The sequence below is a fragment of the Microtus pennsylvanicus genome, chromosome 5 (assembly GCF_037038515.1).
Source record: "Microtus pennsylvanicus isolate mMicPen1 chromosome 5, mMicPen1.hap1, whole genome shotgun sequence".
Lineage (NCBI taxonomy): Eukaryota > Metazoa > Chordata > Mammalia > Rodentia > Cricetidae > Microtus > Microtus pennsylvanicus.
Window position 1 is genome coordinate 119,830,540 of NC_134583.1, and position 15,878 is coordinate 119,846,417.

General features: G+C 46.5%; 1 protein-coding gene across 1 annotated transcript in view; it reads right to left on the reverse strand.

Moving 5' to 3' along the window:
• Positions 1-1,169: 1,169 nt before the first annotated feature.
• Positions 1,170-15,878, reverse strand: part of Pik3ap1 (phosphoinositide-3-kinase adaptor protein 1) — a 116,523-nt gene continuing 101,814 nt past the window's right edge. The window contains exons 15-17 of the mRNA XM_075974081.1: positions 11,371-11,441; positions 10,216-10,334; positions 1,170-3,723 (exon numbers count right to left, since the gene is read on the reverse strand). Coding sequence (XP_075830196.1) covers positions 3,666-3,723; positions 10,216-10,334; positions 11,371-11,441 — 248 coding nt within the window. The 3' untranslated portion in view covers positions 1,170-3,665. The remainder of the gene's footprint in view (positions 3,724-10,215; positions 10,335-11,370; positions 11,442-15,878) is intronic.

A 15,878-nucleotide genomic window follows, 5' to 3' on the forward strand; every position in this document is an offset into this window, starting at 1 on the left:
TACTGCATGCCCAGGTCTCTGCTTCAGAGGTGATGCAACACAGAGCTGCGAAGCCATGACGTGAGCTCCTCCAGCGGGTAGCTGACTAAAATAAAAGCCAGGCTTCCTGCCTGCCAAATGAAGATTTGCATCCTTAGACCACGCCGACTCCCATGGTGTAGAAAGATAAAGCTGTCTTCTATTCTGTGGACTAAATGAGCTTTGGCAGGCTAGCCCAGGAACCTTTCTTTTTCTGTGAGAAAATGAATTCCAAGTTGTGCCTGAGAATTGTAAACCCATCGTACACCCTCTTACTCATCTTCTCCCCACCCTGGGAAGCCTGGTGTCTGGCCAGCAGGAATGAATGAAGACCATTTCATGTTCTCAATAACTTGCTTGGAAACCAAAAAAACCAATTTACAAATATTTTACAGGCAGAGTCCTTCAATTTTGGATTTAATTTCTCAGAAACAAATCTGTTACTATTACTTCTTCCACCAAGGAGGTGGAACTTGCACACTATTGCCTGAAGGAGGCGCTCAGAATGCCCACTTGCTTCCCTGGTGCACATAGAAGAGTAATCTGAAACCCCCAGCTATTGGGGAGTACTGGGCTGACTAGGGTAGCCTTTGTGTTTGTTTGGGGTGTTTTGGTTGCTTTTTGTTTGTTTGCTTGTTTGTTTCTTTTATTTCCTCTTTTGTGTTTTGCTTTGGTTTGTTTTTTTGAGACAGGGTTTATCTGTGTAACAGTCCTGGCTGTCCTAGAACTTGCTTTGTAGACCAGGCCGGCCTCAGTCTCACTGAGGTCTACCTGCCTCTGCTTCCCAAGTGCTGGCATTAAGGGTGTGTGCCACCACCACCCGGCTCCATGTTTTTTATTATACATAATGTATTCCTAAACATGTGGGTAAATGTGTTGTGCATGTAAAGGATGAATAAACATAAATAAATAAAGGGTGATGTATGATTCTAAGTAATAAGAATTCATTCTCACTATTAGGAACGTTCTTTGATAACAGCATCCAGGTATTTCATCTGGATTCTTCCTCCTTCCTCTTTTACACACAACTACCCAGCCTGATGGTTCAGTGACAGTCTCCTCAGGACTTGAGACTGACCACCGCTGACTCTGATCAGGTCCCTCCCGAGCGTGCCGCAGTCACAGAGCCAGGTTCCTCAGAAAGCACTCTCGGGTTTGTTTCCTATTTATTTTAAGAATTTAAGAATAAAATGCAATTATATATACAAACATTGCACAAACAGTGCTGTGTACACAAGATGCTAATGCCATGGTTTGGCCTTGCCATGTTATTATCAAACCTGGTCACCAGAATATATGCACGAACCTAAGTTTGGTATCCAAAAGGTGGCTTAGGATAAAACGATTTATATCAAAATCCTCAAGACGGAGGCGATAAACAACAGGAGGACAACCACATCAATGTTTTCATTTTTGTTCTTTTATGTGATAGTCTCTGATTTCTCCCAAATAAATGACAGGAGGGTTGAGGGACCACTGAAGGCCCATTTGCAGACTGGCCACCATGTTCCAGGTTCTCTGTGAGATACTTTGTGAAAATATTCTCACAGGGTGGACTTGATCAATGATGTGTTTTATACACAACAACTCAAGAGTCCACCCGAAGTTAAACTCAGGGAGTGTTGGATGGAATGAGGTTGAAGGAGAACCTTTAAGTATGAGAAAATGACCCAATGAGAATACACTGGAACAGATAAATAATAATCATAATAATATCTCTATGTGGGATTGGACAATGATTTCATGAGAAACAACCATATTGTCTGTACTTAAAAAAATACTTCTCGAGCCGGGTGATGGTGGCACACGCCTTTAATCCCAGCACTCGGGAGGCAGAGGCAGGCGGATCTCTGTGAGTTCGAGACCAGCCTGGTCTACAGAGCTAGTTCCAGGACAGGTTCCAAAGCCACAGAGAAACCCTGTCTCAAAAAACAAAAACAAAAAAACAACAAAAAAAACCTTCTCATAATTTTTTTGTATGTATAGGTGAGATTAAGGATCTGTAATTTGAAGGCAAATTTATATAACAGGATCTCAAAATTCATAGTATGGTTACAGTTCTCTATATAGATTTACAAAGCCTGATGATAACTGTATAAAGTAACAGTAGTAAGTCTGGTAGAAAATAGTTTAGCTTCTTTCTCCCACCACTTCAGGCTCCTCAAGAGAGGAAAAAGTCAAGTCCTTCTCTTTCTTTATGGCCAGAACTATAAAGGCCACATATTTATAAGTGGGCTACCTCATACTTCAGGCTTCTGGTTCTGGCTGTTTTCAGTGTTTTCCTGGCAATATGGCTAGTTTGACAACATACTGAGGTATAAATGGCCAAACTGAAAGCAGTAGCGGGTAGTCCCCTGCCTGGGTGATATGTAAGAGGTAAACACTTTTGGAAGGCCAATGGTCAGGTATGGTTATACTTTTATATTGGGGGGAGGGGGTAAAAGAAAAGAGGATTGGCTCCTTAGAGACAGAAAATGCAGTGATGGGGACTGGGGAGACGGGCCAGTAGATAAAGTGCTTGGTGTTCAAGCATGAGGACCTGAGTTCAGAATCCCAACATCCACACAGATGTCAAGGGGGCACAGCAACCTGCCTGTAATTTCAGCACCAGGAGAATAGAGACAGAGGATTCCTGGAGCAAGCTGGACTAACTATATCAGTAATCTCTAGGCTCAGTTAAGAGACTCTGCCTCGGTGAAGAGATGGAGAGTGAATGCTGCAGACTTCCGACATTGCCCCTAGTCTCCACAGACATACACAGATACACATGCACACCGCACACACACACATGCACACCGCACACACACACATGCACACCACACACATACACATGCACACCGCACACATACACATGCACACACACACATGCACACCGCACACACACACATGCGCACTGCACACATACACATGCACACCGCACTCATACACATGCACACCGCACACATACACATGCACACATACACATGCACACCGCACTCATACACATGCACACTGCACACACACACATGCACACCACACACATACACATGCACACTGCACACATACACATGCACACCACACACATACACATGCACACCGCACTCATACACATGCACACCACACACATACACATGCACACCGCACACACACACATGCACACCGCACACATACACATGTAAGCGAGGAAGTCATTGGCAGCGTTTTGTATGTGACCAGCCCCAGCACACACATAGAAATGTAGAACTGCTTCAAAGTTAGGCCACTTCTTCTGCTGGAAACTCTACCACCACTTCTAGAAACTAGCAGGTGTGTATGGACGAATCCATGTTTACTGCAGGACACTCGCTTGTTAAGTACTTTTCCATCAACCCTGTTTGGCTCCTGCTATAGGATACAAGAGGTAAGTATTTTGATAGAGTCTTCATCCTTTTGGCAACCAAGAATGTGACCCAATACACTCGGCGATGTGGAACAAGGTCCTTAGTCTCAGATTCCACCACGCCTTAATGTCTTTGAGGGACACCCAAAGCAGCGGGGCTGCAACATCAGCAGTGATGGTGAATCTCAAGGTCCGCAGTCATGCAGAATAGTCAATGTGAAGACTTCGGCAACAGGCGGCAAACTGCAAGTCTTAAAAGTCTGTAGTAGCCTTGATTCAGGAGAGGGAATCAGCGACCTCTGGGGGGAACTGGTGGAGGAGGATGGAAAGGCTCCCGGGTTAGAGGCCTGTAACGAAAAATAAAGCAACTCTTAAAAATTAACCAAATCAAAGCATTCTCGAGTATCCACAATCTGCGGCTACTTTGAAGAGCTATTAAAAAAAGACATCTCCTTTAGTTAAGGAGTCAGGACACACTACAAATGTCTGAAGGCCATAGATGTCATGGTTTCTAACCCCTGAACGTGAGAATCACCAGCGGAGCTACTGACAAATGCCAGTTCCCAAGCCCCAGCCCTGTTCATCACAATCTCTTGAGCTCACGGTGTATGTTAGTTAACTAAGCCTTTTATTTTCTGTTGCTTTGTCCGCTTTGGGTCTTGCTGACCCTGGAGGGACCGCATTTCTCTCAGCTAACTAATACCCCCATCGCCTCCTTAGGACCACTATCAATGTGCCCTTATCATTCCAGGGTCAGTCTCAGACAAACAGAGATAGTCCCACTGCCTCGGCACCTCTTACAGTTATCCACACTAGTGATTCCGGGTCAATTTGACCCTGTCCTACTCACTGTTTCTCGTGGGAACCACAATGAAAAGCTCATGCCCATGTCTGACCTTTGTCCCCTCTGCCTCCTGACCATGTGTGCCAGTATGAACCCCAGTGGTGTGGTGCCCTCCCCTCCCCCTGCTCCAGAGAACCATGCATCCAGGAAACTATCTTCTGGAGAGCAGCTGTCTCCTGTTCTGTTGACCTTGGTGTACCTAAGTATCAATAGAGCCTAGATGGTAAAATGCCAGTAATTCCAATAGGCTGCCCGGGTAGAGACTCACCATCACAGTGAAGCTATCTGAAGGAGGGACAGAGAATTCCAGTGCCTGCTTCTCGCTTCCTCATCGGATCGCTAAGTGTTGTCCCATTGGTGCGTGTGCCCACCTAAAAGCCCCTCTTCATGTTCTTCTGTTTGGACTTCTGTAAAGTCCTAAGTGACACTCCAGGTAGACCAGGGTGGGTCTATTTACAGATCGGTTCAGTGATTACAGATGGCATTTCTACATGTGTGCTGTAAAACCAATATTTAATCTCCAAGAAGCAAATCAATACACGCAGAAAGAGAGCTTTGTTGGGCGCTGTAATTGAACTGTGTAACCCTGGAGCTGCACGGTCCATGATTGAATGAATCTGTGAGTAAATATTTGCTAAATGCCTCCTGAGCACTGCTTCTGATCAGGTCAAGGAAACGGCAAGAGCTGGGGATGGCGGGGCTGTCTCAGGAACAAGGGAGGGAGTCAGACAGAGCACAGACTAACCACAGACGTCCACAGGAGGCCCTGCTCTGGTCCCAGGAGTAGAGGGCTTTGTGCCTTTGCTACTGGACTGCTGGGATCTATGCAGTGAAAACAGCAGCATTGTGTCTATCTGCCTCCCAGTCTCCTGCCCTACAAACTATGGGTCAGAGGTCATACCTCTTAAGCAAGTTTAGGCCATTCCTTCCTTTCTACAAACATTTGCCACGATTCACACTGTGTGTGGCAAACAGGTAAAATGAGCACGGATCTGGCTATCAAGACACTGGGTATGTGTGTATGAGACAGACAATGGGCAACGTCAGGAGACTGGACTGTCTGATAGGCACAGCTCAAACCTTAAGGAAGATCTAAGCATGGATATTTGCATACACAACTCTCTCTCTCCACCCCCCTATCGTGTGTGTGCGCGCGTGCGTGTGTGTGTGTACGTGTGTGTGTACGTGTGTGTGTGTTTGTGTACACGAAAATTACAACTTGGACGACCCTGTTTTCTCATCTGCCCAGTCAAGGTATGTGGGCACTTAGAGATGACATGGAAATTAGTCAGCAGCTTTATGTCCGGCCTAGAGGAGATGCTTAGAAAGCCAGAAATCTCACTGTAAGGACGAACGGTCTTAGACACTTCCCCATCAATTTAGTTTCCCTCTGATGGGCAGCTCCAGCACAGGATCAGAAGCCCTGGTTCGGGATTTATGAAAACAGGCAGAACAGAACAGAGAAGTGGGAGGATATTGTATCCAAATCAGGAGTGGTCTGTGCAGACTGCTGTCTTAGACACCAAGAAGCCAAAACTGGAGACATCTGCACACTCTTACTCCAGGGTGAGTTTTCACTGGCGATGAACTGACTCAAGAACCCAGCAACCCTGATGATGGCAGTGTTCTTTGAAAGCCAGGCTTAGCTGGAATGTCTTTGTGTGCCCTGTACATACCATCTAATGTAACCTTCAGGTCCCTAGAAGCTGACTGGTTTTTTTGTTTGGTTTAGTCTTGAAACAGCCTCTTATTATATAGACCAGGCCAACTTCAAAATCCTGGCAATCCTCCTGCCTCAGACACCATACCTGGCTTGATGGCTAATTGTGCAAGGGCTTAAGAAGTCCAATCCAAGCAATACCAAAATACCCAATGTGTCTGTTAATATACCAGACATAGAAAAGAACAGAAAAAATATCCACTCAGAAGTAACTTCTGTGTTTGGGGAGCTAACCAATTGATTCAGCACGTGCTGTGCAAGTGCGAGGATCTGAGCTGAATCCCACATAAAAATCTGGGCACACCATGGTGGAGTGCTTGCAATCAAAGTGACTGGGAGGCAGAGACAGAGGAACCACTGTGGCTTACTGGACAGTCAGCCTAGCCTACTCTGCAGGCTCTAGGCCAAAGAGAGACCCTGTCTAAAACATAAAAAGGAACAAGAACAAACAAGATCCCCTGAGGTCATTCTCAGATGAGCACACACCACCTCTACTCTCACAGAGTTCACTATCCACTTGAGGAGAGAAACATAAGCAATGTTTGTGATGTGGGGATATAACAGACTAGAGAACCCACACTAGAGGAGTCACTCAGTGCGGGTCCATCAGCGAAGGATCCCTAGTGGAAGGATGCTTGGACTAAAGGATGCACAGAAAACGGAGGGGAATAGAAAGAGAACTTTCCAAGGAAAGTGTTTCTCCAGTACATTCCTGAGAACATCTAAGTAGCGGAACATGGATGAGAACAGGAGAACAAAGTGACATACAGCTGGACAGGGACAGAGCCAGGGCACACTAAAATACCCAGAATCCAATTCTGAGGTTCTTACAGGAAATGGACCATCAGCTGCTTCCGTTCTAGAAAGTGAACCTGACTGCAGTGAGGAAAAGAGACCCCTGGGGCAGGGAGGTAAGTGTGGGCCTCAAGGATGAACCGAAGACTACCAGAGGGAAGGGGGAGCACGTCTGATCGCTGAAAGGGCGGCAGAATGGACGGTGCCTGGAGAGCCACTGGATGTGAGAGCTGTGAGGGAGGTGGGATAGATAGAGTCCCAGGGTTGGGACTGGGGGAAGGGAAGAATGGTGTCTCTGCTCCAGGCTTGGAAACTCATGAGGAAGTGACTTGGGGTGGCTTGATGAATCCAGTGCTTTATAGGCTGTGTGAGACACCCATGGGGCATGTGAGTTCAGGTCCCCAGTCAACAGCAGGAAGGAGAAGGTAGAGATGGAGGCACCAGGCTGTCTGCTGGCAGCATCTGAGGCTCTGTGAACAGCAAGTGAAACCAGCAGAGGAATTAGCCAAAGCTCAGGCCGTGTGGACTGAGGTAGCACCAGGGAGAGCAGAAAGTTGAGAACATGGGATTATAGGTTCCCAGAGCAGAGCTGGGGCATGTAGCCAGACTCCCTTGTGTCTCTCAGCCTGGCAACCACTCACAATGGTCAGAGACAGCCTCACTCTGTCCACAGACTGTCTCATTTCTACCCTGAAACCTGCACGCATACTTAGAACGCAAGCACATACTTGCAGATCCTACTCAAACCAGAAATGCACACAAGTCTTGAGTTCTGTTAATTACAGGCTCCACACCATCTGCCTGGGAAAGTGTCTCCGTCCTCTGCTCATCCTGTCTTTACCACCACACTTTTGCCAGCTCCCCAAACAATTCCTCTCGCGTCTCTTCTCGCGCAGTTAGACATGTCCCAAATTCTATCTTTGCATTCCTGGAAGTCGTTTTCCTGACTCCTCTTCTTTCCTTGTCTATTAATGATAGTGACAGCAATGTCCACAACAGCAACAAAATCCTGCATAAGCCGACGGATGCAGTTTCAAGCTTGCCCCCTCCTCTCTTGAGCTTCAAGGTCTCAACCTTCAGGGATTAAAAAGTCTTGGATCTCCTCCTGCCTGACACCTTGATTTTCCTGGCCAGGTGTAACATAATGACTAGAAAACCAAACCTGTCAATCCCAGCATCTCTCCATTTCCCCTGCCTCTACACCTGCAAGATGTGATAATTCCCAAACAGGCTTTGGAGAGCATTAAGTAACGCACTTAATGTGTTTGACATAAACACTGCCACAGAGTAAGCTGTCATTAAATAATAACATTTATCGCCATAATCGTACTTGCATCACTCCTGCAAAGCATCCCCGCCCCCACATGCACACACCAAATACAGAGCAGCTTTCAAACAGCGTGATACAAAGGCCTGGGTTATCACATGCACTCCTTCTGGGAGTAGGAATACCCGAATGTGTATCTCTCAGGCTGTGCCGGAGAGCCATGTCTGCGATTGCAGCACAGCTCGAGGCTGCCAGATGTTCGTGTGTCACTATAGGAATGTCACTGGGAGCAGCTGGAAAGGCAGTAAATAGCAGAGGCCAAAATGGAGCGAGAGATGGCGAGGCACAGGACACCAGACAGAGGCCTTTATGTTGCACTTTCTCGCACATCCCACAGACGAACTTTTTTATATTTAAATAGGCAAAAAATGGCCTCTTTCCTCATGCTTTGTATTTCAACCATCAAAGCCTGGGTTTCACATCCAAGCCCTCCTTTCTGGGGAGCCCGGGGAGATGGTTCATTTGTTAAAGGCTTGCAATGCAAACACTGGGACCTGAGTTTGAATCCCAAGTACCCATATAAAAACCTAGGCATGGCCACGAGCCAGCCTTTCTGCATGGCAGCCCTACCTTGTTTTCTGTTATCCCACTGACCATACAGAATGTTCCTCGCAGGGCCCCCGTGTCCACTGAAGTCACTGAAGTCAGTCATAAGTAAGAGCGCAGTAAGCGAATCACACTTGTCTGGGTTCACTGTCAAAGCCCCAGATGTCTGCTCCTCTCCTGTATGATAAATCCTCATATTCTTCATGTCTCACCAACTCAACCCTTACAACCCCACGAGGAAGTTCAATTAGTAACTGTTTTATAGACAAGACTATGGAGACACACAAAAGTTAAATGACTCACCTAAGCTCACGTGTGATAGCAGAACACTGAGCCCCATGTGAGTGGCCCAGAGCCTTGCTCACCCCCAGACAAGACTATTTTTTGCTCTCATTTTCACTTCTAATATTATGTTCTGTTCCTGAGAAGCCCAGAACCCACAATAAAGCCAAGGGAATTCAATACTATGAACTGAATTCTAGACAGACAGATATGAATTACTAAAGAGCCTGGGGAGATTGATCATTTGTTAAAGTGCTAGCAATGCAAACATTAGGACCTGAGTTTGAATCCCAAGCACCCATATAAAAACCTAGGCATGGCCACATGCATCTGTAATCCTAGCGGGGGTGCAAACAGAAGGATCCTGAGTACTTACTAACCCGCCAGTATAGCCAATGCTGAGCTCCAGGTTCAGTGAAAAAGACATTCACACACAAATATATACATATGCACACACATGTGAATAAAAAATTCAAATTTGTTTTAGGAGCTGAAGAGATAGCTAAGCAGCTGAGAATACTTGCTTCTCTTCTAGAGGTCCCACTTGAGTGGCTCACAACCACCTGCAGCTCCAGCTCCAGGGGAACAATGTCATCTTCTGGCTTCCATGAGCACCTGTACACACATGGTGCTTCACATAGACACACATGCATACACAGAAAATGAAAAAAATAAAACCAGAAATAGAAAAGAATTATTTTAAAGGCTGATAGTTATATCCATGCCCTTCACGTATGAACTTAAATGTTATTTAAAGGATGAGCAACTAAACTGGGCAGGGTGGTTGAAGCCTGTAATCTTAACTTCCAGGAGCCTCAGGCAGGAGGATTGAGAGTTGGAGGCTAGCCTGGGTTACATAGTGAGACCTTATCTCAAAAGAAGAAGAAGAAGAATCAAGAGCAGAGGCTGGAGAGATGACTCAGCAGATAAGAGTGGCTGCTCATCCAGAGGATCTGTGCTTGGTTCACAGCACCCCTACAGGGTGGTTCACAACTCTTGTATCTCCAGCTCCAGGGGATCCAGTGTCTTTGGCCTCTGCAGAGTCCATGTGCACATACCCACAAGCAGAAACACATACCTACACACGATTTAAAGCTATATAAATAAGTCCCGCTTTAAATCAAGGATAAAAGAAGCAAACCAAACATTATGATGTATCAATATTGGCAGTAGAATAAAGTATCACTTTTTACTGAAGACAGCACGCTGAAATGTGTTTCCACAGCTCTGTCCTCATTCTTTGGTGGTCTTAGATGCTCCCAAATCCTCTCCTCCTTCACAGTTAAGAGAGTGAGAAGAAACGTTCACATCTACTTCAACATTACCTCTGTGAAGCGGCTCGAGGAGGCACCCTGGGGGGTCTCTCAAGGGTCACAACTGGTGCTCCGTCCACTTGGGTAGGACCTGGGCTACGACTTCGAGTAATTTCAGGGACTTCATTATCCTATAGCATGCAAGATGAGAAACAAAGGTGACTATTACACAAGACGCATGAACATACATAGCTAGGCACCATGAGATAGCCCTCACCATTGTTAGGTTGTTCCCAAACAGGAGCCAGCCTAGTGCCAATGACAGTTTTCCACATCCTTCTGGTGTAGTCTAGGAACACCGTTTTACCCAGGTTATCACGAATTGCCTAAACTCAAAGTTCTAGCTTCTCCAAATATGAGAGCTGTCTTATACTCGGTCTGCTAAAACCACCTGCAAGTTTACAGGAGTGCTGTCCCTAAGACCCATTCTCCTGAGTCTTCAGGGTGAGTGGTGACTCACATGACCCCTTCGGTTCAAACCAGGTCAGAACAGACTCTGACACCAATGGACCAACTTGAAATGTGGCCTCCCCGAGAGCAGCTGAACCTCTCAGCTCAGGAGAAGGCCTGTCTGTCCGGAGACCATGCCACCACCCATGTGAAAATGCAGGAGAGGCCGGGGTACAGAGAGAGGGATGAAATTGGAGACAGATACCCTGGACTCTGGGACATAAGGACTGTCCCATGGCTCCATACAGCACAACACAGGCTCCTGATCTAGGCACAGCACGATGCTGCCCCTGGAACCCTCAATTCAGACAACTCCTTCCTGCAGACACCCCACTTCCGGCTAAAGTAGTTTGGGTAGATTTGTCTATCTCTATCTATGCTCCCCATTACCCTTTTCTTCCTTTATACTGAGGCAAAATTCATAGAGCCACGAGGTCAACCATTACAAAACAAGATGACCTTGGCGCATTTGTAGCTTTAAGGAGCCACCACCTTCTATCTAATTTCAAACCATTTTCCTCAGCTGCAAAGAAAACCCCAAAGTCATCAAACAGTTCTTCCTGTGCCCCTCACCCTCCGGCTCTGCCAGCCACCAACCCTCACGCCATCTCTCTGGATCTGCCCAATCTGCATTGTTTCAGATAACGTGTGACCTTTCGTGTGTGGCTTCCCTCCCCATGGGAGCTTTCTCTTGTGATAAAACGGCCCCCATCTCACCTCATTGTCGCCCTCCATGCCACTGCTCACGCTGAGGAGACTCCGTGTACTCGATCGGTTACTCGCGCTGCCTAAAGGGCAGAAACAGCGTCAACGGGACTGTGGATTCTCCCAGGAGGAAACCAAAGGCGGAACTCTGGCCCTACGTTACTTATAGCAATAGAAACAGTACATAAACCGCGAAGACAAGAGTCTTCAGAGTGTAATCACCTTAAGCCGTTTCATTAGAGTTCAGTTTTTCTGTCAGCATCACGCAAAATGGTCTGCTTTCTGATGGCCACTTTGGGCTTAATAGCTACCATTTACCCAGGATTTACTGCACACGGAGTGCTTTCGAAAGCATGATTGCCATTTAATCCCTCTGAAAATCCTATTTGATATTAGCACTTTGATCTGACAGGCATGGCAGCAGAGGCATTCGGGGTCTCCGTTGCTCAAAATCTGCAAGCTGGTTTTGTTCCCATGGTCTTGCTGCTTAATTAGAAATCACAGGGCAGGGGTGTGTTGTAGGACACAGATGCACCTTCGAATAAGAGATTACATGCCAACACCAAACAAAAGCCATAGCTGTGGATGTACAAGGTCCTGGGTCCAATCCCCAGAACTCCAAAACAGAAATATACAGTACAGACTCAAAAGTATAATGCATGCTCGTAGTAGGAATTCTGTGTGAAAACCTTTTCGGTTAGAACTTTATTACCTGCATCATTAAAACAGCACTAGTCCATAGGACTTTCTAGAAATGTGTGTTATCCAATGTGATAGCTAGTGTGAACTCAGGTAGAACTAAGAAGATGAATTTTAAAATTTGTGTCTTGAGGTAGAATCTCATTACCTAGCCATGGCTGGTCTGAAGCTTGCTATGTATGTAGACCAGGTTGGCCCTGAACTTGTGGCCATCCTCCTGTTTCGGTTTCCCAAATATTGAGCTTACGAGTGTGTGTTATTGGAGGCAGACTTTTTAAAAAATATTTATTTTTATTTTATGAGTGTGTTTGTCTGCTTGCATGTCTGTGTACCATGTGCATGCCTGGTGTCCACAGAGGCCAGAGGAGGGTGCCAGGTCCCCTAAAAATGAAGTTAGAGATGGTTGTGAACCGTCGCATGGGTGCTAGGAACTGAGCCTGGATCCTCTACAAGAGTACTGAGTGCTATTAATTGAAGAACCATCTTTCCTGCCGCAGATTGAAAAACATTTTAGATTAGATTTATTCATTTTATTTTATGTGTGTTTCATCTGCATTATATGTGTATGTGTGCCTGGTGCTCTAAAGGTCAGAAGAGGGTGGAACTGGAGTTATAGATGGTTAGGAACCACCATGCGGGTGCTGGGAATTGAACACTGGTCCTCAGGAAGAGCATCAAGTACTCAACATCACCGAGCCACCTCTCTAGACCTCAAGGCAGATTTTTAAATCTGGCAAGATAGTTCTCTAACCCAGGGCATTTGGTTTGTTCACTGGGAAAACATGGCCCAGCCTCTCTCTATTCGATTTACATTCATAACCCAACTTACCCACCAAAATATCATTTCTTCCTCTCCTTCAGCCAGCAGCTGCCCCAAGGTTCACACCTCCTCAGAACTCATGCTTGGAATAAGCGCTACCAAAACTCTCCAGATTTCCCTACCAAAGCAATCTCTGAGCTCCTGGGTCGCCATGCCTGTGTCTGGGTGTCCACATGTCAGTGATTATGTCTCTCACCGTCCCACAGAGAACCTCACAGTGCCCTGCACATTCTCCTTCAGCAAGAAGTGAAAGATGTCCCAGGCACTGGCTCCATGACTGGAAATTCACACCCATCAACTCCACTACCCTTGGCATTCCTAAACCTGTAACCACAATGTCTGGCCCTAAACCTTAGCTCCCTGGTATTATTTCCCCTCTTGGCTCATGACTGACCCATAGTTCCCTGGGCTACACAGTTGGTAGCATTCTCTGGTCTTGGCCCCATACTCTGCTCTCATGTCATGGGGAGGGAGACAGTGCCACATCTTGGTCACCAGGGAAGAAGGCTCAGACTAGTATCTACCTTGTGCTAGTTGTGGGCTTTCCTCTATTACAAGTCCATAAAGATACAATCTGGTTCTTTCCATCTTTTTGTCTCCGGTGAATGCACAAGTGGGAGGGGAAAAAATGGCCATACGACCCTTGGGCCAGATAATCTACAAGAATGCTGTTGAGTGTTCCACAATCAAGCTTTTGTTCCTTTAAATATAGCACTAATTACTGGGGCTTAATTACTTAGTTATAACTAGGTTTAACCTGTAACTGTCTTTCTGTAGATTCCAAGAGATAACAGCTGTGCCATCATAAAAATAATGATGCTCGCAGGGTGTGACTCCAGGGCAAAGGGCTCTAGTATGGTTTGCCCCACTCTCCCTCCCTGCCAACAAACTAGCTCTACCGGAAGGTGATGCTTCCCTGGGTACTAGCACGGTTAGTTCTGGATATGATTTCTGGACTCTCTGCTCAGTTAGTTGCCAAAAGACTCAAGGCACGTTTTCCAGCCCCTAGTTGTTACCTAGAAACTACAAGCCTTACTTACTGTCTTGGATGAACGAAGTCACAGAGGGATATACTTATCAGGGGGTTGACAAAGAGCAACTGTCTGGTAGAAGTTGGTGTCCTCATCATCTTTAATTTTAAGGCACTATACTAGTCTTTAGTGACAGCCATCACCCCCACGAGCACTCATGCCTCTGTGTGCACTCCAGACTCAGCCATCCAACTTGCTTTAGAATCAACATCAGCACATATGACAAAACCCAAAGCTCTCAAAGGCTCTTGCAGTCCTCTTGTCCTCCCTTCCCAAATTCCCTCGCCAAGTAAAAGGTTCAGGCTGTTCGGTTAAAGGCCATGTGGAGGAAGGTCTCGGAGAACACGAGGCCATCCTGGATGCCCCAGCCGAGTGCAGTCATCTGAGTGACCCTTGCTCACTAAACATGGGGAAGACACAAGTCACACCTTCGAGCTGTACCCACGTTGTGAGATCGGGTGTAAATCAATGGTTGTATTCCAAGCAACTAGGTTTTGTCATGGTTTGTGACATAGCAGAAACTAGAACAAGAACCAGCCCTGATCTGCAACCGCAATGAAGAGCGTAAGGCCTTGGTCTGGCATTAAATAGCATTTCCTAGCCACACGAGCTAGCAATTTCTAGGCAACAATTTACTTGGTCCACCTGGTCCACACTGTAGGCTACCCCAAAGTAAAACACACAGAGAACAACTTTCCAATTACAACACTTCACACCAGGCACACCGCCCCCCCCCAAAACCCCAAAAACCCAACAGACAAAACAAACACTTTATATTTGTCTTTACAATTTTCCAACTATGGTTCCCTTTCCTATGGGAAGCAGAGGCCCCACCAGAGAAGGTTCTGGCACATCCTCCCCTCTCTCATGTGCTCGAGAAAAGTGCCACATGCCTCTAGTTTCTTCTGCAGCCTGTGATCCCTGGGGAGCTCTCTCCTGCCTCTGATAGCAGAATTCTCAGAATGCTCAAGTTGCCTTTGGCAGAGGCAATCTTTGGGTATACATTCCTGCCCCCATTATGTGTGGGGAGATTTTCTTCTTGTTCAGCCTACATTCCCAAGTCATCACATGATAAGCTTTGGAGGTGTTTCCGCAGGTGTGAGGAATATTAAGGAAAGAGGACAAGCTGACTTCTCCTGTCACCTGGCTGTTTAACCTTAAGCAAAAGAATTCCCTGTCTGGGAAAAATCTATACAGTAAGGAGTCTTGCTTGACCTGTGTCCTTGGTGAGCAAAATCGTGCATGTGTGCATGCGTAATAAGTATTTGTGGATGTGTGTGCATGTGTGTGATCTGTATGTGGAGGGGTACAGACAGATAAGTTTGGGAAACAGACCCAGAATACACAGTAAATTCTCAAGGAGGCTGTGCTGTAAAAAAGACCACAAGAGGTTTGGGTAGTCTGTTATCCTGCATTCATCGGTAGATGCTCTGCCTGGCTTCCAAGGAGACCCGAGTCATAAGTATACTTCTGCCTCTCTCATCATCTTTGCAGTTGTTTGGATACAGGGAAGCCAACATGTCAGCAAATGCTGCCCAAGATGCAGAAACAGTGTCCCCAGCCGGAAGCCTGCACACCAGGCCTCGTCTGCCACAATCAGACTCCCATCCATGCTTCTTCACCAAAACAAAGATGTGTCCTAATTGGAACCTAAACCACCCACGCAGAAGTTGGACTTCTCAAATTTGAGTCCATTGTTGTCCACAGCGCTGATGAGATGCCCTTAGCCGCCCCTTAGCACAGCTGGGGAGGAAGCAGGAGCCGCGGTGAGGAGTCCTGGCTTGGCTCCAGACGGAGTTCAAACCCCAGCCCTGCTCAGCTTTATTAGATACAACCTGGGAAAAGGCCCTAAGCCTGAACACTTCCTCCTCGGCAAGAAGAGGCCATGAATCTACATCATAGAGGTTCTGTGGTCATGAAATGATCAATGAAGACAATTTACTTTTGGTAAATGCCCAATCAATATCAAG